Source organism: Bombus vancouverensis, chromosome 4, assembly GCF_051014615.1.
Source record: "Bombus vancouverensis nearcticus chromosome 4, iyBomVanc1_principal, whole genome shotgun sequence".
NCBI classification, from domain to species: Eukaryota; Metazoa; Arthropoda; class Insecta; order Hymenoptera; family Apidae; genus Bombus; species Bombus vancouverensis.
The window spans coordinates 9,191,236-9,216,670 of NC_134914.1; the positions used below are offsets into that span (position 1 = coordinate 9,191,236).

The 25,435-nt window shown below is 40.1% G+C and overlaps 1 protein-coding gene across 2 annotated transcripts in view; it reads left to right on the forward strand.

Moving 5' to 3' along the window:
• Positions 1 to 25,435, forward strand: part of LOC117156812 (protein apterous-like) — a 54,424-nt gene that overhangs the window by 3,068 nt on the left and 25,921 nt on the right. The window contains exons 2-3 of one of the 2 annotated variants that reach the window (XM_033334181.2): positions 12,404 to 12,695; positions 13,163 to 13,550. In XM_033334181.2, coding sequence (XP_033190072.1) covers positions 12,404 to 12,695; positions 13,163 to 13,550 — 680 coding nt within the window. The remainder of the gene's footprint in view (positions 1 to 12,403; positions 12,696 to 13,162; positions 13,551 to 25,435) is intronic. The other variant, XM_033334182.2, reaches the window with a different exon arrangement.

Consider the following 25,435-nt stretch of genomic DNA (forward strand, 5'->3'; position numbering starts at 1 on the left):
TATTTGGAAATATTTTAGTAATACAAGTAAGAAAGTAATACATATCGTAGAAATTGAATATAAATTATTTTTAGTGTAGATCGATAATGTATAGTCGAGGACTTCCATTTTTTATAAAATTATATTAACGCTGTATTATACGTTATATTAAGATTTATTTGCTTTTTTGTTTGTCTCGTGATAAACATTATGTTAATTATATATACCTTATGTTAATTTTATATTCTTACTTTGTTCAGACTCCGTATAAATACTCGGAAATTCTTATTACATCAAAATGCGAATTTTTTTAATTATACGTATCGTTCCTCCTTTTCACGCTCCTATATCTACTTACAAAAAGCTACTATAAAAATCCACCAAAAATTCCATGAGAATTTTCTCAAACAAAACTATCTCTCCGTTGTTCACGGAATTATTCACGACGAAGTATATTTCATTATCTTCCTGATCATTCCTGTAAACCATATTTCATGGCGTCGTGTGCTGTGTTTTTTTTTAAAGAACATACAAGTTTTCAAATCATGAGATACGTCATTCACAATTATTCTGTAATTTTTATTCATTTAATTTGACGGCTATTCTTCGAAATTTTTACAACGAAAACCATTGAAAGGAACACGACGTAAATAATTTGTTTACCAAAGAATCAGCGGTTGATTAAAGCGTATCGTATAAGAGGCGCCGTGCGTTAAATGTCCCAGTCTCCTTATAGCGACGCGATTATTTTATCGCACGAAACGCAAAACGGGGCGCGGGAATGGCGCGCCGTTTTCGTGCCGGCGACGAGTGGCCAGCGCAATTGAATCACACAAGAGTCAAACTGATCGTCTCAACCGAGGTTAATCGTTTAGCTTTTGCTGAGTTGACGCGTTTATCGTACATCGATTACATATTTTTGCGTATTTATGAAAAATTTAATCGTATATTCCATTACCTGTCAAAATAAAACATTGTTACGGAAAACAGAGTCGATCAGTTTGGCTTTCAACCGGCTTAATTTTCTCTGTTTCTTCGTTGCGCAACCCGAGATTTTCCTACGCTCCTTTGTGACCGCGTGCACGATCGAATAATTCATCTCGCGACAGGGGCCGCGACTGCGGCGAAAATAAATAACAATTTCCGCGACAACTGCGTGAATTACGAGTTCGGGTCTGCGACGGATTTTTCAGACGTTTCGTATGCTTGACGGGAGTTATTCGTCGGGTTGAGCAGACATTCTTGCCACTGGAACAATGTTGACTTCGTGGTTAGAGGTGGTTTTAAGACACAGTTGCATTATAACGTGATTGAATGATAGTTGAGCCGAAACTTGCAAGTTACAGAACGTTTTCTTTCATACCACGATTAATGTTACGCTCTTTGGTAATCTTTGACACAAATTTTCCTACTATTAAAATATTTCTTAAATTCAAGGAGAACACGAAAGAATCGTTAATATGTCAAAGTTTCTTTTGAAACATTTAAAAGTCCTTGTATGTTGTTGAAATGTAAGTGGTGATATAAGAATCTAAAATCTGAAGCAATGTTAAGATAATTAAGATCGGAGGAATTAAAGGGGGAGCTTAATACTTTCGAATATTTCGAAGATTGCAGATTTTAAGAGTGAAATTTACATCTTCTTCCCTATCGAACTCAGTTTCTCGATGTTACTCTTCCACCTATATATTTCCTCCTACTGGCGTAATTCGACAGGAATCTTCTTCCAAAAGCTCAGAAGATATTGACGTTAATTTATTCTACGTCTGCTCTGAAATTTTCTGAAAGTAACCTGCGCTTAAACTGTTCCACATTCTCTTTCTCGGCTTCGATGCCTTTCGAACCCACTCAGACCATCTTAAATTATTCCAAACCTTCGTTCAAATCATCGAGACAACTATGTACGTATATAATCATTAAACCATTGTTCGAAGAATGATGTTCAAAGCAAAATAATCATTATGATATACACATTGTGATATGACATAAATAGTCATTACGATAATATGATTAGTATTGTTATCAAAATATGAATATACATAAACATCCGTGGCGTACAAGTGGTGATTCAACAAACAAGCTTTCATCGATTCTGACCTGTAGTCGGTCGATTGAAATTCATTCGTTGAAACTGATATTGGTGGAACGCATCTAATCAGCGTCACACGGATTTGGCGTCGTTTAGTCTCTGGACGTTTTCGATTTTTTTCTATGCATGCAGCCGGACGCGTGCGTCAGCATGGAGCCGGCCGAAGAGAGTGTGATTATTGTAACTTCGATGAGATAAGCGCGACGTGGCACGAACGTGTCTGTCCGTGATAGTGGTCCGTTTGTGTCGAGCGTAATTTATTGGCCGGGCCTGTTGAGATATATCCGCCACGAAGCGGCGGCGGTCATCGCGGGACGAACGTTTAATAAATCCGCGCCGTGCTCCATCTTTTGTCATTTATTTAGGTACGGACTGGAGGCGATATGCTCTTGCCTATCGTGGCTCGCGAAACTGTCCTCCAGAGTGACACGTTCGTCTCTCGGCAAAAATTTGTCAGTTCTTCCGCGTTTCTTTAACTTTTCGGCGAAATTTGAGGAAACGGAATTGCTCGTAATTCTGTTTCGTGATTGTGCTTTAAACACGAACATTTAATACTTTCCAAATATTTTGTTTAGAATTGATTATATAGAAAAACGTTATAAAGGAATATGAGTTTTTTAGTGAAATTTAGTGGAACGGAATTCCCCTTCTTCTTTTTGATTCTTATTCATACGTAAGAAATGTAACGAAATGAATTTCCTATCACACGTTAGAAGATAAAGATTTTTATTCGTCATGCGTTTGAATTTCGGTGAATCATCGAATAAGGGATCACCAAGTAAAAGAACGAATAAATAGACATTTATGAAGTAGAGCTTGGTTCTAGGTGGCTAATTTATTGCACAGGAACTTGTTAATATCCTAACAGCCTGTTCACTGGCGGTTCTCGGAATAAAAAACACGTTGGGTAGAATAGATCTTTTAATCGCGATTCCTAAATTAATTCGTTCCACTATGCTCTTTCCGTCGTAAGAACGCATGATTTATATTCGACGAACAGGAAATTCGTTTCCCACTGGCAGTTTTACAGCTTCTAGGAAAATTTCTCTTTGTTTTCACTTTTTGTCTATCGTCAAACGTTCCGATTTTCACTCTTGCTGACAACTCGGAAACATAGTTGTCTCATTGATTGTTCCATTTTCTTTAAATACTCGACGAGACCCTTTCAAAATTCCCGAATACATCAAAGTCACGAATAGTCGCAAGAAGATTGAATCTGTCCGTTTGTGTTTCTTCGAATGCATCATCTGTCGGTCGGACGTTTCGCAAAATTTTCAAACGGTCCTCGTTGCGGCACGTCGAAACGTTTACTCATGCTTTCAGCGGGCCGATCACGGTTTTGCACGTGATTAATAGCGGTCGAATCGGGCGTCGCGTCGTTGGCAGACGAAGACGCGATCTGAATTTTCCCGGAACGCGAAGTGGCCACAGAGGGAGGGAAAGCGGTATCTCGGGGTCGGGTCGCGATTCTTGGCCTGCTCGGCGTGCCGCCGTTCTGTGTCCCCGGTATCTCGTCTCGTTTTAGTATTTAAATAACTGTTTTCTCATCTCTTACTTCAAGTACTCTTACACCTCTTTGCTTTGCCAGGCAGTTGCGAGATTCATTTTCTTTCACATCCCTTTTTTTTTCTTAGAATAATATAAAAAGAAAAATTGTCTATGTGAATAAAGCTTCGTTTGGTTAATTGTAAATAACATTGAAAATATACAGAGATTATACGATTGACGAAGAATTTTAGTATACTTTTATTTATACAGTAGCGTTCTCTCTTTTATTTTGTCTCAGTGGAAACGATACAAAAAAAAAACAATTTTCATCTGGTCAATTTTGCGTAGTAGCACCAATGAAATACAAAGATTAAGACTTTCTAAAAGATAGGAGTTAATTGTCTTTATTTTCTACCCATGCGTAAATGATGTGAAAAAAGAAACTTCTTTGATTGTTAGTAGTTATTAATCACGTTCATTTGGATTGACATCGAACAAGGAAGAAATCTAGCGGAACTTTTGTTCTAAATACACACGTCGCAGGAAACATAAGATCATTGTAGACGTAACATTGAAACGAGCGATGAAATTATGCGAGCGTCGTTAAATCAAAATCTTCTTCGCAAACATCGTACCAGAAGAAGAAAACAAAACTGAACACGTAGTATGATAATACGATATTTCTACGCAGTTGAGATCACCGATTTCCTGGAACAATCGTCCAAATTCATAATTTCTCAATTATCGTTACGTATTCTTTGCCTCACTGCAAACGAGTCGCTTCCCTCGGATCTCGATAGTCCTGGCGATTGTGCAATGACGCACCGGATGTGACGCAAGGACGATAATATTCGTCTCCATATTTTTCCATTTTTTCAATCTCTTTTTTTATTTCCACAGAATATCGTAGTATCGTTCGATCAAGTAGATTTCTCGCTCTCGATCTTTTATCACTTTGATTCGGTTTTGATTCTTCGTCATTTTTGTCATTAAGAAATCGTTTAATCGCGTGGAAAGCGTCGATAGCGAGAATTGGTCGGGAAAATTCGAGGCCGACAATATGCGATTTCGTTCGGTGTCGTGATTCATAAAATTTGCAAAGCGCAGGTTTCGCAATCACACGCAAAAACGCGATACGTTTAATATTCATGGCGATCAAAGTCGTGCTAGAAATTCGTGAAAATTCGAGCGGATTGATAGTCGAACTCGTTTCATAATATGTACAGATTAAAAATAATTAGAAATGATAATTTCTTCTTGTTGAATGAAAACAGTGTTTCTGTACGATAACGTGGGAGGTCGAAGATTGAAGTTGGGTCGGTTAAGTTTCTCGAGCGGAAGAATTTACATGACATTTTATCGAACTTGAAATTAGAATTTTTTATATTTACATATACATGACACGCGACGTAATTGAAAGAAGCGAAACAATAATTTCAACATCGAGTCGAGAACAACCATCTCGATTTCACAAAAAAGTACGTATCTTATACCAAGCAAAAAACATTAGCTTTTTTGCGTCATTTTTAATATAATTAATCCTTACATTCGCAAGTAATCTGTCATCCATTACCAACAGTTTAATAATAAAATTAAAAATTCCACATGAAATTAAAAATTAAAAGTAAAATAGGAATAAGAAAATAGAAAATAAACACTGAATAGTGGTAAAAGTACCATCGACCATTATGTACCATTTTCGATCATTCACCTTCAAAATCCTGCTCTCATCAAATCCTCGTAAAATACACCAATACTGTTTAAGACCAGTCTCTGATCCAAAGGGGTTGAATCTATATTTAGAGCTCGACTGGTGGCTTCTTCCTTCGAAAACACCTTCCTTCTTTATTCCTTTTTCTCGTTTTTTGTTTCTCTCAGTTGGCTGTCGTCGTAGCAGCCGAATAACCGAGGTGGCACAGTAGCACACGAACAGCCACGATCCAATATTTTTGTCCGGTCGCGAGTAGCTCGAGGTCCGGCCGGTTGGTAGCCGGTCGCCGCGGAGAAGTGCAGATAGCGAGCAGTTTATCGGTTCTCTGCGGTGTTAAGCGTCGCCCACGCGTTTTAAGAGAAACCACAAGCTGCAGCCCGTCCGCCGAGTGGACGAGGCTGTTTATTGTTATCACTATCATGGCTGGCCAAGGGAAGCTGATACGCGGCCAACACGGGACGCGCGTGTTTATAGAATCGACAGAGCGAGAGAGAAATGGGACAAAGAGAGATGCCAGATTCGGACTGCGAGCGAATTTCCTGGTTTGATTTTTTTGTGGTCTCGCTTTTAGTATCGATGATAGGACATGCTGAGAATTCTTGGCATTGGAGCTTGAGGATTTCGGAAATTTGCAAGTTGAAAAAATTGAGAGGATATGTTACAAGATTTATAGTTGCGATATTGGTGACAGTTTTCTGAAGATGTTCATAATCAGCAATTTATTGCTTTTAATACTATTTCTAGTAATTAATAATTTATTATGGTTTTTAATGTAATGTAAATATGGACAATAGGAGATAAAAATTGTGGACCTTAAAAATTTGAATCGTGGGTTGGAAGTATATACATTCCAGATTCGTCATTGAGTATCTCTTTTAGCACATTCGTGGCTGATAAATTTGTAGAAATAAAACTATTGTCCTTTCTACAGAGTCTAACATTGATACGTTAACTGTTCTATTTGATCATACCTTATGTATACGCTAATGTATTGATAAAAGTAAATTGGTCTATTTATAACACTTATAATATTTCAAAATCAACAAGATCAAGGATCATGCTCTTTCTTCTACACGTCTTTACTCAGTTTCTACTCAGGCCAAATGCATTGTCCATGTTCGTCGTTCAAATCGTTTTTCCGTTATCCGTCGTTAATCGTTATCCGTTGCTCCTAAGCTTTTCGTAATGACTCGCAAGAGTGATAAAGAAATGGTTAATTTCGCGTTTCTTTTTGTCCCGAAAAATGATTAAGCACCGGAGCCGTCATGGAGGCGACGCAGCGAGAGATCGTCCCCAATAAATTTTACCAGCTCTCCTATTCCTGCCGTATTCGGACCGTATGGTCCTTGGAACTTTTCCCGCGCGAAACCGACTCGTTTCTCATCCTCCTTATAGAACGACTGCAGACTCCATTCGATTTGAGATCCATTTTCCCATGGTTAAGTCTCCAGTCTCCAGTTAACTTCTCCGTCTGGAAACAGGCGGCTCGGCGTTTTCCAAACGAGGGGGAACGATCGTAGAAAAATTCTCGGCTCGAGTCGTGTCTGATTCATACTGATGACTTCTCGTAAATCATACGAGATCGTGTCGCGCTACAAAAAGAATCACGCTCCAATTACCCCATTCCTTGTTCGCGAACAGACGGAGGAAACAGCCTCTGGGAAGAAAGTGTTTGGGAAGAAAGATTTTATAGGTTCCACGAGAACGTGGTTGTTCAATAAAAATTTCCAACTCGACCTCGTATTTTCTATCTAATGGACCAGCGTATCTCTGCTTTGATAACTCGTTAACGGCTCGACGCAAGTTACCCCGACGCGAAACAGATGAATCATCGATTACTTATCAATCTGAAAGTCACGGCGCGAACTTAATACATCGTGTTATCTTGGTGTGCACGCGGTCCACGCGTCTGTTTGCCCTAGAAAAATTAATGAAACAGAAGGGAAAAGAAAAAAGATACGGAAAGAGGAAAAGTAAAGTAACAGACGAAAGAAAAAAATACAAAAGTAGATGTACATGGCGACCAATGTAATCGACAGTCGATATCTCGGCAGTAGTTCGGAGAGGTTGTCGCACAATCGAACGACCGTCGAGCGGCATTTCTGGCGGCATTCTACTGGCTTTTCGTGCCGGCATCCCGACGGATTCCGCGCTCGTTATTTACTTCACGTTTCGTGAAAATGAAAAAGGCGGAGTCTTGTGCAAGTTAGAGCTACGGTGAAAGTCTGTTTTACAGTCCGAGCACCCGGCCGCCTGTGGCAGGTCCACTCTCGAGATGGATAAGGATCTCGCGAAGTCGAGTGAAGATCGATCGACCGGTCGTGCCGTTTCGTGGGAAATTTATAGGATGCCCGTATCGATCTCTCGTCTGTTCGCGCGAGCTACTCGCCGGTTGTCGCGTTCGCTCTTACGAAATCGACCATCGGGCAAATTCTGGAAATGGAACTCGTTCAGCTTCTATAACCAACCGGAATGCATTTGGCGTCGTTGAAATTTTCCAATACGAAATTTTTCAGTGAAGCATCGCTGATTGATCTCACGGCGAAAGGAGGAAGATGAAGTTATTGATCTGATATTTAGGATAACCGTGGAATTTCATGAAAGCAGAGTTCTGCGATTGGAATTGAAAAATCTCTGGTACGTGGTTTATAGTGATAACCGATGATAATGGAATTCATTGGTTGATAGGAATTTTCCAATGAAATACGGACGATTGACCTTTTCCGTGGTGAAGGCAACGAAACGAGGATGCTCCTTTTGCATTTAGAATAATCAATGGAGTTTCTGAGAACAGAGTCTAGGATTGGGATTAGTAGACTGGCAAAGGACTAAATCTACGATACATCACAATCTGCGGTGTTAATTCTCAATTAACTCTCATGAATGGTTGCTATTAGTGTTAATCATATACTATATATCCATTCTTTGTTCCTATTCTTTATATCACACTGTGTCGAGTTCACACAATCGTTAACATACTTCATAAATCTTGCGATTGTACACTGCTTTGAAGAATGAGAGCGTTGTTCTTCCTGTTCACCTACTCTTCCTGTAATCCTCAATATATAATCAATCCTTTCTTATTGTCGAAACTGACGAAAGATCCGTATATTATTTATAATTCTAACTGTTGCAACGGTGGAAACGGTTCGAAATTTAGGTTAGGTTACGATCCGAGAAGATATTCTAGTATGATCGCATACCAAAACGGGATTCGGCGAAAATGTTCGTGAGAAACGCGTGTTCAGATGGAAAAACAGAGATTTCCAGCCGCATTCTCTCGAGGAAATATCTCTATTTGCATTCGTTGTTGGCGCTTGTTTCGCCGCGATGCCCGATACGAGGGGAAGGTTGGGAAATCTCATTGAGGCACGTCAAAAGAAAAGCGGCGACCTATGTTGATACCAAAGAACATCTTCGCTCGCGGCTCGAGGAGTGCGACCTGGCACAATGGAGTGTTAAGAAATGCGCCTACACTGTTAAAAAAGCTGTGCATTGTTCGAGCGGAGGTTAATAATGACATTAAGCGTGGAACAGTGTATGAAAACCTGGTTGATTTCTTGCATGATGCGCCGGTGTTATCGGCGAACGTAACAAACGTTGTTGAACCAATAAAGGCAAGACTGAAGGTCTTGATGATCCGTTGTTATGGATGTAACATTTAAAAGAACGTTTCATTGTGATTGCCTGATATACATATACATGTAACAGATGTACAGGATGTCTTTATATGTGTATCTATGAATATGGTAGAAATATTTGAATCCATTAAATTTCAACATGTTAGTTTTTAATATAATAATAAATAATGGGGAAAAGAACGATTCTTTGTGAAAAAATATATTGAAAGTAGAGGTTTCTTTTCCGAGAAACGTAGTTTCCTATTTGTATGTCGATCAGAATATAAATCGATATTTCAGTGTATGTACATATGTGTTTTAATTAAATACTGAATGAAAGAAACTGCGTTTACAAACTGACATTGAGTAGACACGATGCTATCAATGACAGGAAGTACATGACGACATTGTCCACTTTTATAAATAAAAAACAGGAATAGGAGCGGAAGCCCGTTAAATTAAAACTTACAATTATTGAGAAATTCTTAGTAATCTTTACAAATCTTTATAAATAAGTGAAATTAAGACCTTTGTCAAATCAATAACTTTGTGTAAGAAATAATAGAGAAAATAGAGGAAGAAAGAAGTATATTAGTTAAATCTATCAAGGGAATTAATAAAAAAGAGCAAAATTATAATTAACTTCATCTTCTTCCACGATATTCGGATAACGTTTGCGGTGAGCGACTCGAATCGTTTTGCTAGAAACCAGCATATTCCCTCGGAGAATCGAGTTCACCACCGCGGGGTGTCGTTGTTACTGTTAGCGGCAAGAAAGTCGCCCAATCAAAGTTCCAATCGAAGCTTAATCAATGATCTTCGAAGGAAACGAGCCACGACTCGCGATAGGTTGCACGCCAGAAGCACCAGAGAGACACGTCGAAATGCGCGTTCCACGGATTCTTTCCGCGACCCGGTTTATTACATAAGAAACAACGGCCGCCGCGTAATCGTTACGTTGCACAGTGAAAATCCGCCGTAACAAACGAACCTGGTAATTTCTATTAGTTTTCCCTCGTCGTGAAACACGCGGCGCCGCGCATGCGCGCTTTATCCGATCGATCTCTTTTGTGCCATTTCTAGGACCATTATCGTTCGATGAATCAGTTAATGGAAAAAAAGAAATAGAACAGAAAAAGATAGAAGTCGCTAGCCAACTTAGAGAATCAGAATCTATGTCGCAACTGGAACGCGAATTTAATAAGAAGATCGTCGTAGAGATATCTTTTTTCCTTTAGTATTATCCACAGATTGCTAAATCATGTTTATTTAATGAAAAAGAAAAAATATACTTGTTTATTGAAGATTTTGCTTTCGTTGAAATACACTTCGTTTACTTTTATCTAGGTAAATTAAAAAGTTGATTAACCTATTAGGGACAAGTGTTACGTTACATTTGCAATTGTTTTTCAATTAATTTACATTATTGAACGTTGTGTCATACAGTGGTTACGAAAGGGAATTTCAAGGATTCGTCTGATATATTTTTCAACTTTAAGTTCCAACAGAAGTTTTCATAATTTACCTGAGAGAAGATTTAAAGCAACGTTTCCTCTTAATAACTTAATGCTCAGAGTAAAGATTTTCGACAAAAGAAAAATTCCTTGACGCATGACTATTATCCACCGAAGGTACTAACTGCAAGTGCCATCAACTTTAGCATCGATCGTTGGAATACGAGCTTAAATTCGTCACAGTGGGGCATCACCGCTCAGAGTAGCGATCTTTACGACGTTCTATGCGCACAAGTTAACCGCCCTTCGGGCTCGATCGCAAACGTGCCGCTTCAACGGAGATGCAGTAAATACCGGTATCTGGTGTCGTAAAGTGCGGCATTGGTTTTCCACCCGAGAGAGAGCCTAAGGAAGCGTAGGGTCTCTATGACCTGAGTGAGAAGGAAATGGGGAAGAAAGGGTTCCCGGGTAAAGAAGAAGGGAAGGAGAAGTTGAAAGGTATTAAAAAGAGCGAGAAAGAGGGGTAGAGGAAAAAAGGGAGGCGGAAAGAGAGAGGGACAAGAAGGAGAGGACCAGGGCAGCTCGCCACGTAATTTATGTCTGGAGCGCACCGCGGTACGCCGCAACCGCGTTGACAGTTGAAACACGGCGGCGACTCGGATTGGTCGGCTCCGGGCGCCTTATAGGGTCGCGCGCATGCGCACACCGCCTTACGACATCCATCAGAGGCGACCGGCTACTGCCGTCAGCATGCCACTCTTTATCTTTCTCCTTTTCTCTAGACCCCTTGCCCTTTGCCGATGTCAACCGAGCCGTAATCCGCTGTCACTTTGGATACTGTCCCCGTCGCCGTCTTGCTCTTCGTGCCTGTTAGGTTGTTGTCCTATTTCGCCTATTCCAGTTGTCGGTCCGACAACGACGACCAGGAGTACCTATCCTACGCGGTTGCGACGTCTTCCGACCATGTCCTTTACGGTGCCTCCTCTTTGACTTCGGTGGAAAGTGTCTTCTCCTTCTTCGGCTCTGCCTCAGATCGGCTACTTTTACCGGCGAGCTTTTTTCCTCCCTTCGTCGTTGCGAATTATATAGGTTTTTGAGCTGAGACTGGTCTACGACGCGTCCACGTTGACGCGGCGTTTTTCGACGTCCCTTGTCCCTTTGACTTAGAATCGATTCGATTCTATCCGAACTATTAATGAAAGGAAGCCTCCTTTCATTACTTTCACCCTATCTCTATCCTTCCTCTGTTCTTCTCTGGTTGGTGATTGCTCGCGATCGACGTTTTATTTATGGTGACACTGTTTGTAGCGACTTTTGTGAACACTGCACAACGTAGGTGTGAGAATTTCGCTCGAGCAAATCGACTATGCTTTGTTTCGACGCAATTGCGGTTAGATCGGAAGGATTAGGTTCTTTCCACTCGGTTTTTCGATACGACTACTGAACCGTGAACGGTGAAATACCGTCGATGCTCGTTCGGGTGTCGCGTGAGACCGCGTTGCAAAATACAGGCGCGTAAAACAATCGTTTAACACCGCAACATTACAGTTCAATTAACGTATTAGGCTCCATTCGCGTGGAGAAATTTGCATTCCCGTTGTCATCGAGCCTTTTAGCCATTCCTATCGTACAATAAGATTAAAGCCATCGAACTAATGTTATTTTCCTGTCTTATGATCTTTTTAATTGCTACTTAAGCTAGCGTTAGTTAATCGCTGTTTTTACACCTTGTTAGCCGCGAAATATGGACATATTATTCGTAATTTGTAACTATGTAATTCTCTAGCAGTAAACTAAAGTTATACTCTGTTACAATCTGCTTTTGTTAAAAATATCGGATCGTAGAGAAATAAATAAAAAATACATTTTTCACTCTTTGGCCGTGAGCTCTCCATTTCTAATAGATAAAACAAATTTATGTTTAGCTCCTATATCTTTGATCGCGATCACAGGTATATAAATTTTGTATAAATATTCTTAATTCAGACATACGTAAATATTATAAGATATTGATTGTAAATTGTGAAAATTTCTAAAGTGTATGATTGTATGTTTGTTCCAGCAGCCGGCCAGCTCGCAGGAGCGTGGCAGCGGCTTGGCTGTGGGGCGTCAAGGGGGGCCCGGCAGTGCGGGGGGGCCCGGAGCAGTGGACCAGGCGAGGGACCTAAGTCCCTGCCTCCCTGCGTCTATGGGCGACGCTGCACGACCTACCACCTTACCGTGCAGTCCTCCTGCCGCCCACCATCACGGGCCCCATCATACACCCCTGCATCAGACCCACTGTGGAACAAACAACAACTGCTACGACGGACCTACCACCCCCTACGACTCTAGGGATTATGATTCTCCCGGAGGTACGTGTTTGTATTATCTTTAGCAATATTTAATTCTTTATCACATCGAAATATTTCGAGTATTTCCAACTTTCTTTCATATCGTACAATTTTAAAGTATTTAATGCGAAAATTAATTCGATGCATTTAGATTTACTTGTTTCTAACAAGCATCTTAAACTGAAATATTTTAATGTTTCACGACAATTTAAAAACAACCTCACGCGTGTTCGTATTGGCAACTTCGCGTGAATTGATCGAATAAGGAAAATTATTTTATTTGGTAATCGAATTTACATTGCACGTACCACGAACAAACCGGTAATTTTGTTTAAAGACACATCGGATTAATTTACACCCGTAATAACATTTAGCGATTCAAGTAAAAATTGTTTTCGATGATTCTTAATTTTCTTTCATTTTTAAATCGACAATCTTAATTTGTAAATTAAACGTCATAATTCATTACCCATTGAAACGCTTGTCAGGTGGCCAAGAATACAGGAATAGCAACAGTAATTTCGAGAACCCCAGCGACTTGACCATGCCTCCGCATACGACGCACCATCATCACCATCATCACCATTCGCATCTGCACCCGCAGACTCACTCGCAGGAGCAACAAACCACGGACCATTTGCACGCTATCCCAAAGCTGGAGCCACCACCCACTCCTCCCGCACAGTCTGAGGATGTTCCGGGGGTGGTTTGCGCCGGATGCGGTCTACGGATATCCGACAGGTTTTACTTGCAGGCGGTGGACAGGCGGTGGCACGCGGCCTGCCTTCAATGCTCTCACTGCCGTCAAGGACTCGATGGCGAAGTCACTTGCTTCAGCAGAGACGGAAACATTTACTGCAAGAAGGATTACTATCGGTGAGTCGATGCAGACATTTGTTACGGTGATTAACCCTCGACTGGTGGCCCGACGAGGAACGTTACGTAAGCGGTCGAGGTCGATTTAACGGAGTTTTCTTATAAGAGATTGTAATAGGCAGACTGTAGATATTTATGCAAATCCATATTTTTGTGAATAGCTCTTATCTTTTCGTTAATCATGTGTGATCATGTTGATCATACTTACCAGTCTTGGCTTGGGATTTACCAATCTTTAAGATTTATCAATCAGATATTAATACGAGCTATGCGTTGTTCGTTGTCAGTGATTAAAAGCTTTAAATTGCTGACAATAACCGATTATAAAATAATATACAAAGAATTTTATATTATAAAGGCTCGTTTTAGAAATTGCTCGTTTAAAACTTTATGCTCGTAGATGGAAAACGAGTTTAAAAAAAAACGCAATTAAAATAGGGATCTATATTAGTAAGCAGTTGGCTTTTTATCATGAAGATAAAGTCACTACCTCTCATTAAAGATTCGTAACGATCGCCAATGAGTATCGTCGAGGCGAGTCATAAAAGCGAAGTTTCGAACGTTTGTAGACCTTCCCGTTAACGAGTTTTCTAATGATTTTGTCTAGTGAAACGTCTTGGGATTGCACGCATTAAATAAATTAGGTACATGTCCTATATCGATCCATTCCTCTCATCCACCCATTCTAATAGCTTCGGCCATGGTTTACAACTATATTTATATCTGCACGAATCTTCATGCGGTCGACTGCTAATCTTCCCCGCTAAGCAATTAAAATGAAACCACAAAGTATAGTGTCTTTGGTTTTTATCGACAATGTTGCCCGAGGAAATCCGTAGTGGTCGACTTCCTATCGTTATAGTGAAACAACGATATTCGCGTAGCTATAGTCAAATTTTGTGTTTCACAGATCTCAGTCATTCGTCATTATTCGCTACAAGTAATATGAATGAAAGATTAGTAATGTATCGATATCTTAAATTCTACTCTTTATTCCTTCAAGATTAAAATCATTTTAATGAACATAATTAAGAAGCTCAAAGGCAGTTTTTATTGAAGAAAATATAAAATATAATGTATCACTTGTGTCATTGTTCCACTGACATTTAATTAATCAATTACACTCAATCACATAATTTCAATCAATACTTAAAATTTTTCTAACATATTAAATTTTCGATGTTGTCAAAAATTAAGTTCGCTCGATTCTCCTATATTTTTACGTTATATTTTCGTTTTGAATTTTTCTTCACGTCAATAGGGCATGTTATACGGTGCAAAGAAAATGCTAGGTCGCTTGTCACTAGAGCAAGTCAACCGCAAAGCGGTAATTTCTGTAATTTCAGAGACCATTCGAGGAGACCATCCGCGATTTCAGAGAGCGCGTGTGATTTCAAAGTAGGCGAACGCGTTTGCGCAACGAAGGCCTCGAATCTCCTCGGTCACGATGATAAGGGCTCGTTTTATCGACGTGCACGCGATTGACAGTGAATTACCATTGCACCGAGTAGCTAGCCATCGAGGCGAATCACGCATGGAATAACAAAAAATTATCGTTACAGAGAGCGACTCGCGGAAAACAATAAGATACCATGCGTTTATATAAGTCGACTTGCTTTTCCTCTGAAATGCACGTTATTCCGAGAACGTGCATTCTCTTCCAAGAAAAACTTTGTATTTCGTGTTGAAATTTTACAAAAAACACGATCAGGCATCATCGATGTACAGTAGTTACGAAAAGTATCTGCATATCGTTGTACCTGTGGTAGCATTTGCATACTAATTAATTAGATTCAAGTATATTAAATTTCGTATCATATAATAGTACTTTCATACTATTATAAAAATTTCATATTATGGAAATTAAATCTAAAATCTCATAAGAAAACGTTTCATTGGAAAATGAAGGTATGTGGAAATTATTTCTAGCCTCTTTTTAGTGTAGCTTTCTAATTTTTATATTCTGAATTTTTCTATTCTTGTATTTTATATTCCGATACGATAAAATCATATTAACCATAACATATAAGAATTGAAAAGTTTTTGATAGTTTTACAGCTATTTGACATTATGTGTTGACTACGTATTATTTAACGACTTGACATTACACTCATCCATTAATTTTTGGTTATGTAAAGTGAAGTGATTTGAAAGAAGATCGATTCCGTATAAAGCGATTTAGAATTTTATTAGAAACTATTAGAAGATGAAAGGATAAAATTTATTACTTTGGAAGTAAAAATGATAATTTCTATTCACGACAACGTTCATAGACTATTCATACACGATTATTCATAGAAAATTGATCCATTAAGCAATACACGAGCGTAAGAGCTTCACGTAGTATAAGGATAATAAAGTGCACAAGCGTATTCGTCTTACCTAATCTACCTAATACTCCGAAACAACGTTAGAACCAGGAAAAAAAGCTTATCGATGCGATCGTCCTCTTTTGCAGATGTGCGAGACCTTTCCCCAGATTTCTACTCAAGCGGTTCCTCAATTAGTCAACTTTCCCTATCGGGATTATAAACGATAAACGCAAATCCGTAATAAGTTACGCAATCCGTGGTGATTTCCGTATTGTTAGGGATACGACGACAAGCGTATCACCTTAAGAATTACGTGATTTTTATGAGAAACACAATGAAATTCTCATAATCATAAAGTCATAATAAGAAAGACGAATCTGATGGATAATTTCCAGAAACTTAGAATTTGTCCCTATTTATATATTATTTAACTATTTTGAAAGTTAATACTTCAATACCTAACACTCTGATTAACGAACTATTTTTTCTGCAATCTGTAATTTTCTAAATCTATGAGAAGCATAAAAGATATTTTCATAGATAGCTATGAAAATAAGTAGATAAAATTGTAAGCTTTAGTTTATGCTATCGCTGTTGTTACTAATAAAATGGATCATTTTAACAAAAATTACATTGTTTTATTAAATCGTTTCATTAAACTTGTTGAAAGCTTTCTATTATAGTTTGCAAATTATAGCGTAGAAAATTATTCTTTCAGTTCTTATCAGTAGTTGATTTCCGACGAAATTTTATAGGAACGGATTTAAAGATGCAGCGGCACTGATGCTCTGTGTACTTGTCAAATAAATTTTCGCAATACTTGGTCCATCTCTACCTAAAGTATCCTAGACCGTTATTCGTGTTGCGCCAAAAGCGAACTTGGCACAGCTCCGTAAGAATTCCCTCACGTTTAGCCGGCACTGGTGATTCCCATTCCGAGAAACAATTGCGCCCTCGACGTTCGCGCTCCAGTACACGGAAATCACCTGTCTTGCCATATTTCGTGCCCCGGTTTCAGACACTAATCCTTGTCTAGCAGGGAGTCAGAAGTCAATCGTTCCTCCTGGTGAACGATCTTTTAGAATGAAAATCGTTCGCGAGTCTTTTCGAATGCTTTCGGGTGAAACTTTCGCGCCGTGTTTGCGATTCGTTTGGAGAAATGTCGATTTCCCGATGTCAAGATTTTGTAGGGAGATAGAAGAGTAAAAAATGTTTTGCTTCGATCAAGAACTTCATATATTGTCAGATTCTTTATCGTAAAAGTTATGATTCGAAGTAATATTGACCAATTCTGTCAAGGAATAGCGTCAAATTGTATTTCTGTTGTTCTTTCATCAATTTTATTCAATTTCATCCAAGTTCAAAGAAAATTGAATGTATGATTTCCGGCTATTTAAACTTATCTAACTCGCTAAAGTTATTCTGAAGTATCCAATACAACTATTCAAATCAACAACCACTAAACTAGCTCCATATAACCACCAATTCAACCACGTATCAACAAATCCATAAATCTTCCTTTGCAACCCACATCAGAAATGAAAATATCAAAGTTGCCTACTCGTATCGCGATGCCTCATTCCACATGCTCCGATCGTTCTTGTTCGATCGACGAGCGAAATAATTTAAAGGTTCATGAGAGAATATCGTTGCGGGCACCATGGTCGAGAGGGACAGGGAACATCGTGTTGGGCCGTGGAGTAGGCCTCACACGGCGCGGATATTAGCGTACTCCCTCGCTCTGCTCGATTCGCACACACGGCTGTTCGCCGTACGTACGGACTGGCCAGTCCATCGACTAATGGTCACGACTCGACCATTTACCTCCGGCGAAGCGTCGATTCTTGATAAGTAAATCACCGTCGATCTACATTTCACGAGCGACGGACGATATACACGTGCACCGGGCTGCACGTCATCGCGGATGGTGCACCAGCGCCGTCAACCCCCGGATGTCCCTTCGATGCACTTGCCTTTCTCTATTTTTTCCTTTCATTCTCAGTCTCCTTGACTCTTGAATCGACCTTCGACCTTTCGTACCTTGTTTCCCATTCGAATTTTAATATTTCTTTTCTCTGTTATCGTTCGCTTTCTTAATTGAATGACGGATGAGAGTTGTTGGAGGAAGTTTAAGTAGGCTGCTTGGTATTCACGAATTTTTAAAGAGGCTATTATTAGCGGTTGAATTGTATTCTAGGCTCTCCTATACAGTGTCTTACTAATTAATAAAATTAGCGGATAGGTAAATAAGTTGCCGTTTACAGATTCATGTTGCTCAATTTTATTATTTCACATCGAAGAGGACAATCGATGATTTATTTGTTTGATTACCAAATTTGTTACTGGTACGTAAGAAAACTTCATAGCGTTGGTTTTCGAATGTTAATTTAAAATCAAATTTCAGCCACTGTCGGAGAAAAGTGGAATCGCGCTTGGTCGGATTGGTTAAATATTCTAAAACGTTCAAGCGTTCCATGAATATAGTAATTTTACAGTTATTCGTGATTCAACATATGGTCACGAAGATCGTAGATAGCCGTGATTCATTATTACATAAATCATTAAACGCGTGACAGAAGCTGAAGTCGCTCGACTCGAAGCCGCGTTGCAATTTCGGTAGCCAGACACCCAACAGAGGTTCCTTTTGCTCGTCTTCCGTCCTCCGCTTCGTCTGCACGCTTTCTGCTCGCTCGTGGACGCGGTGGTATGCCTCGAAAATCACGCCAGCCGATCTCAGAGGCCACGGTCGAGATCCCCCTGGATAAGGAGCTGGTTTTATCGCGCAAAGCAGGACGCGCGAGTGAAGACACCCGTGACAGCGACGAGATTAGAACTCGCGAAGGGAGAATGTCGTTTAGACGTTCTTGCACACGCGTTTCGGCGATCCCTGTGCCGTGTGAGATTCTTCAGATTAAAATTAACGGAATATTGCATTGGTCTAGTCGATTAATTTTTAGATTAAATTTGAGATTGAATGGAATCAATCAAAATTTGGTATTTTCACAATTGAGCAATTATGATGATCGTCGTGGATTGGTTAACGTTTGCCTTTTTATCGTTGTTGATTTATACAAATATTTCTTTCGCTGAATCAAATGGAAAGCACCTAAGATGATTTTTCTTAGATGAATAATTTACAAAAATGTGGCGAGCAACTTTGCTGGATAATCGGGATATTTGAGGTATAAAGATGAAATTAACAGAACTGAAAATCGTCGTAATAAATTTATAACATCGTCCTATTCGCACCAGCGTGATACCGCGACTGTCTGACTTCGTATTCCGCCGGCTCATACTACTGTGCTCGCTTCAAACAGGTATATGTGCATAAAACTAAACAAAATAGAGTTGAAAATGCCTCGAAAGATTCAGCAAGGCTAATAGTAATATGGCACCTTTAATATCTATATAAAATTTATGTTTTTTTTTAATCAATTATATCGAAGAATCTAAATAAAAGTGAAAATATCTCGATGAAAATATCACGGACGAAAATTCATCTTGTGCAATGATACTTCGATCAAAGTAGAAAATGGCATAGTGTCTAGTCAGGTTTTCGGGATTTCCGGCAGGAAAGTTGGACGCGTTTCCTATTGTCGCCCAGGTAGAGGAACTTTATTCGTGGCCGGATAGTGTGTCGGCGTTACGCGATATCTACTAGGAAAAGGAATAAATTTGTCGCTGCTGCGATGCGCGCTGCGATTCCTCGTGATTTACTCGTGCGGCACTCGTAAATTAAGCCTTGAAATTTGAGAACGTAGATTTCCCGTTGATGCGATTGTGTAAGACGAGCCCCCCCGGTTTTTTGCACGCGCGCGGATCACGTGGATTCGTCGTTCCGTGCCTGAGATGCAAATGCCGTGGTCGCCGATTACGCGAGTACTCGCGACTTGTTCTCTCTGTCTCTTTGTTTGAACCAGTGTGGGAGGATCGACGAACCTTCTGATAACGTTCGTTTACCAGATAGTGGGCTTTTTTTCAGTCGGCGGGGCCTTTGAGATCAGCGACTCTTCCTCAGAACGAGTAAAGAAAACACGATGATGAAATACAAGGAAGACATGGAAACTTTCGGAGCGATATATATTTTACATTTGGGAATCGTAAGAATTTAGAAAAGAAGAATTACGATATTTCGTTACAAATGACAATGTGTTCCTCTAAATAATCTTCCATGTAACGTACCTATTCGATGTATCGAAATTGGTGTTCCAGATTATGTACATCGATACTACTGCACGTAACTTTTATTCTTTAATTCGCAATTCAGTAATTTGAAATTCACATCAAGGCTAAAATTCTGATATAATCGCCATCTGCCTTTAGTCCATAACACATATAGCCAATTTGACTCGATATGACAATCCAGAGTCCACACCACACCCTCTAACGAAGCAACATACACCGAAACCGTCCAACAACTCGACTCGTTCTCAGTTAACCGTTTAAAATTCAGAGAGCAAGTCGTCGAAACCAGTGACAACGGTGACCAAGAGTGTCGAAGCAGAAGGTGTGGCGGGGCCGTGTTCTCGCTGCAAGCGGCCCTTGCACGCGAGCGGACAACTTTGGACGCGTTTCCTCGTGGTGTGTCCTCGCGAACCGGTACACTGTACACGCGTGTACACGGTTGCATACACAGTTGCTTACCGCGTCATACAAGAGTGACAGCCAAGATGGAATAGCGCAGACATCCCGTCACGACACGGCTTTGGGCCCGAAACTCTTATCTCGGTGGCTCGCATGTGCGATCTGTGCCGTCGTTGCCGCATAGCCAGCGTGTCGTTGGCTGCTGGCTGTCGCCGCGACCGGTGTTATTAGGCGACGCGCGTTCGCGTGTCCGTCCAGTGAACTCGGTTTTACGCGCGTGACACCCTTTCGTAACTCCCGCGTCGCGGCTCTAGATCGGAAGGAATTATTTCCAGCAGCGGGCCCGAACTCGTTCGTCTAGCTCGCGGACCCAACGATCGATTGATCTAACGCGACCAACCGTACACGTGGCTATGAGGTTTGTAGGATCGAGTTACGCGGATGGACTCTTGGATGGATGGTCGATTTCTGGGTTTGAGGCGTTGACGTTAAACGAAGATGATGGCGAGAAGCGGAAGAATTACTTTAGGGAATTTAGGACAGTTTGGTGTATATTATTATAATATTGGGTAGCGTTCGAGTAGTGGCTGTGTACTATTTGCTTGTTAGGATAGGTTAGGTCATCTTTGGTAAGTTAAAGTAGATCTTAGGTTTCTTGGGAGTTTTAACACGTTAGATGCTTATGACATATGTGTTAAATAATGATTAAATAATGCTGTTGTGTTGGAGAATGTGTTGGAGACGTTTGATGGAATGTTGAATAGTGTTCGGGTAGTGGATATTTGGATGTTAAGACAGCTTAGGATTTTCTAATATTTTGATATATATTAGATGATACTGAAGACGTAGATTCGTGTATTTCGGACGCAAACGAACTATGTAGTGAACATGTATGTTGGAATATGATATTTCAGGGATGAATAGCCATATTTTTAATAGCATCAAATACACAAACTCAATTTGCTTCTTGTGTAATATTTTTCCAGGCCAAATAACCGTATTTCGAATCGATGTAATCATTGGTACACAGTCTCGCTTTCTCAGTAATCTCTTCTTATCACACGCCTTCAGAAAGAACTCGGCCGAGCACGAGAAGTTACAAAGAGCGCGCCTTATCCAGTGGCTAACCAGATCTTGATATTTTGACATCGAACAGGATGCAATTAGCGAAAAAGAAAGACGAAGCGAAAGAGTAGCTACAATTTAGCGATGGATCGCCACAGGTGCTTTTCGAGTTATCCGGCTCATCCATTTCGTTTTCGGACGAGAATGTCAAGCAGCTTTGAATGTTTTAACGAGCCACTTTCCAAGCGAAATATGAACGTCTGGCTGGCAGACGGTAGAACGTCGAAAGTGGCTGGTCACCTCGCGTGTTAGCTCGGCCCGGCCCGGTGGCTTCGTCGTAAAAATTGCTTGCGCGTAAAGAGATCGTTGCTCGCCGTGCTCTAAGAGCTTCCTGGATCGTTCAAGTTTTTTTCTTCTCTTCTTTCCTCCTCTTTTCCTCCGGAATCGCCTCTGTGTGTTCCTCGGGCTGAAATTACTTCGCGGTGCTAGCCCGTTGGTCTTCGGCCTCCGTCTTTGTCAGACGCGTTTGTTCGAGCTTTAGTATCGCCGTTAATATGAGCAGCGTCGGCAATCGAAGCGTGTCCAGCCCCCTGATCGCTGATAAATTGCTCTAATGCGACTAATGAACTACCCGCTACAAGAGTTAGCCGTGCGCACGTTCGCGGATGTTTTCGAGGCGAGCATGCTCGATGATGCCTCCTTCGCGCGCGCAAGTATTCAGTATTCACACACGGCCAAGTTCAATGCCGGCTGGTAATTAATTCGGGGCTCCGTCTCGCTTCGGGGACCGTTTGGAATTTCTTGCCCACACCGCGCCACGGCAAATTCGTCCGCGAACCATGCAGATTCGTTACGTGGGCGATGGAAGAAACCGGATGCCCGGATTAAGGGTGCAAAATGAATGGAACGAGGATCGTTTAGGTCTTTCTCGGAAATTCTTCGTGAATACTGGAACAAGGTCTTTGAAACTAAGGGGCTTTCTGAAAAGAAGGGCTTTTAGGTATGTGATAAATATATAGACGCTTTTTTTTTAATGAAATAATTTTATAAAATATCATTTTACGAAATGTTCATGTATTTTGTAAATATAGAAAAATAGTGTTTTTTGAGGACTATTAGAATTTTAAATTGGGACCTTAGGTCGCATTGAAAAACTAGAACTAGACCTTCCGATGTAATTTACACACTTGACTCTCTTATCTTCTGAGCTCTTTTTTCAGAAAACTTTCCAATTCGTTTCTTTTTTTTTCTTTAATTGTGGATATTGACGTAGATGGAGGTCATAGGATAGTAACTTTGCGATGCCTGGTTTCTTGGCTAAATCCGATTAGGAAGTAAACTGCTGATTCAGCGACACAAATTAGTAGAAACTTGGAATATTTTAATCTATTCAATTCTGTTGATTTTCAATCATTCGATGATCAAAGCCATTGGTGAAACTCACTGTTCCATTCTCTTCCACTTTTGATGAATTTTTCTAAAATATAAAGCGGTGTTAGATAAGATGTCCGCACCGAGCTACTCATTATTTATCGAGTAAACCCGCAGCACTGCCACGTGGGACGCTGGACACGCATAATTTATCACCAACGTTTTTGCATACAGCGAAATGTATGAACTTCGACGAGCAACCACGCGAACGTGTTTCGTGAATTGGATGTTTTCGAGGTTCGTTGAAATTGCTCGACAATCATGGAACGTGATTTATAAAAACGCATGTTAATATTCACTCGAGAATTTTGAAATTTATAATAATTTGTTTCGGGAAGGTGAGGTCAAGCGGTTCATTAATTATAAACTCGCATGTTTACTGAAATACAATATTTGTGGTTTACCACAAAGAATTCGATGAACGTGTTTCGTAGATGAGTTAGTAAGTCACGTTCGATGACCGATTCGAAGATTTTTCTGTTATTAATAAACCAATATTTATATTACGATGTTCATTAAAATGTTTGATGCGTCGTTATATTTTCACGATGGAAGATACACGAGCGCATAAAATTCACTTATTCCTTGTGCAACCAGAGATACGTTTGAACCGGTTCGCCGGAATATCCTGCGACCGCTTGGTAGCCGATGGCTCCGTTTCCTCAGGACTCGAACGACTTAATGTCGCTACCTCTTAGCCTTCATTTTATCTTCTTCGGATTCCGGTTACCTTCGAGTCTTACAAACCCTATAATTTCAATCTTCCGCTTAAAACGCCCCTGTTTCTATATTTTAATATTTCAATTTTCTCCTCTTCATATTGTTAATTTCCTGTATAAAAGAGTAGCATCTACAGAATCGTTAACTGCAAGACATTAAGCGGCATATATTTTCTTAAATGTCGGAGTGTCGTTATCTTACCTGATAAAATTACATTACATATTCATATTACTTCTATTTAATGCCAAACCACATAAGCAATATTTTATTCGAAAAAGAATATAAAACAAGACAAAAACTTCCTTTCTCTACGAATCTTCTATATACATCCAAGATCATCTAAAATTCGTGCAAAATCGTATATCTTTTAAACGACGTTATTCGAGATTGGCGCGGATAACGAGCGTGTAGGAGGACGTTCTTAATTACGTATGAAAAAGAAGGGATCGGAGGAAAGAAGAGAGAAGAGAGAGAACACTAAGGAAATGATCGTGGATCGGGCTTGGTGAGCTCGACTTCCTGGATTTTCTGGAGGCTGGCTCTCTGGCTGGTGGCAGCGGTCATGCATCGTGGCCACGACTTGCATGTACGTCAGGATTCACGTTCGCGCGATTCACCGGCGTTCAAAGCGCATCTCCTCGCGCGGCCCGTGCGTGTCTCGTTGCGCACGGGTATATTAGCGGCAAAGCGTGCGTGTTCATAAACCACGGGGTCGCGTGCGTACCACCACCTGCTGAATTTTGTCTTCACGATACTGTCCTCGCGTATATACTGTCTCTCTTCAGAGGACTAATTAGAGGACAGAAATTTCCTCGGCTTACTTTTTCCTTTCTGGATCATTCAGCTTTTTTCTTCGTACAACCAGAAGATGGTGGGAATGCGTTTGAAAAATGAATTTTGCGGCTCTTTCAATTTGTTCAAGGTTTAGATGTGAAGATCACTAGAAATCCTCTGAGGATGCTGGGATGGAAATTATGCATGTAATTTTGCTAAAACGATCGATAGTTTTTTGAAATAAGAATATTTGGCGTATCGTATGGCGGGTTGTATTGGAACGTAATGACTGGAATTTTATTATATAGCATTCATTTTTTGTAACATATATTGAAATATATCAATATACGTACGAATACGTACGACATGTACGAAAATTTAGGAAAACCTGTAAGTGAAGTCATTAGGAAATTATTAAAACCTTCTAGAATTACATATTAGATATCTCATTTGAAATCGTTATAAAGAATTTATATATTTGACATTGCAATAACTTCATAAATTATATATAATTAAATGAAATTTAATTTCCATTATATACACATGTATAATACGTCTCACGATGGGCAAAGACAAGATCGCAGGGTATAGATTACGATACTAGGAAGACGGTGCGTGCAGCTCGACACCGAGCAACTATGTTTTACGATTTCCTCTCGATGAGACTACCGAAGTGGTCTGACTGCAATTAGCCCTTATCTGATCGCATTAAATTTTGATTAGGATCTCACATTTAACGTCTCAATCCTCCAATGATGCGCTCGCGTGAAGTCGCCGTTGCAATTTGGCTGTTGCACTCGAAAAAGCAACGATTATCCCTTTCTCCATTCCATCCACTCGTCTCACGTAACGTTGTATATTGTTAATAATCGCTTAGCCAATGTCGCTAAATTTCATTGCAAGAATAGAATAGAATGGAATATAATATCAGACACACGTACAACGATTACATTTTTGATCGAGTTTCCATTTGCGAAGACATAGATTCATGCACTGATT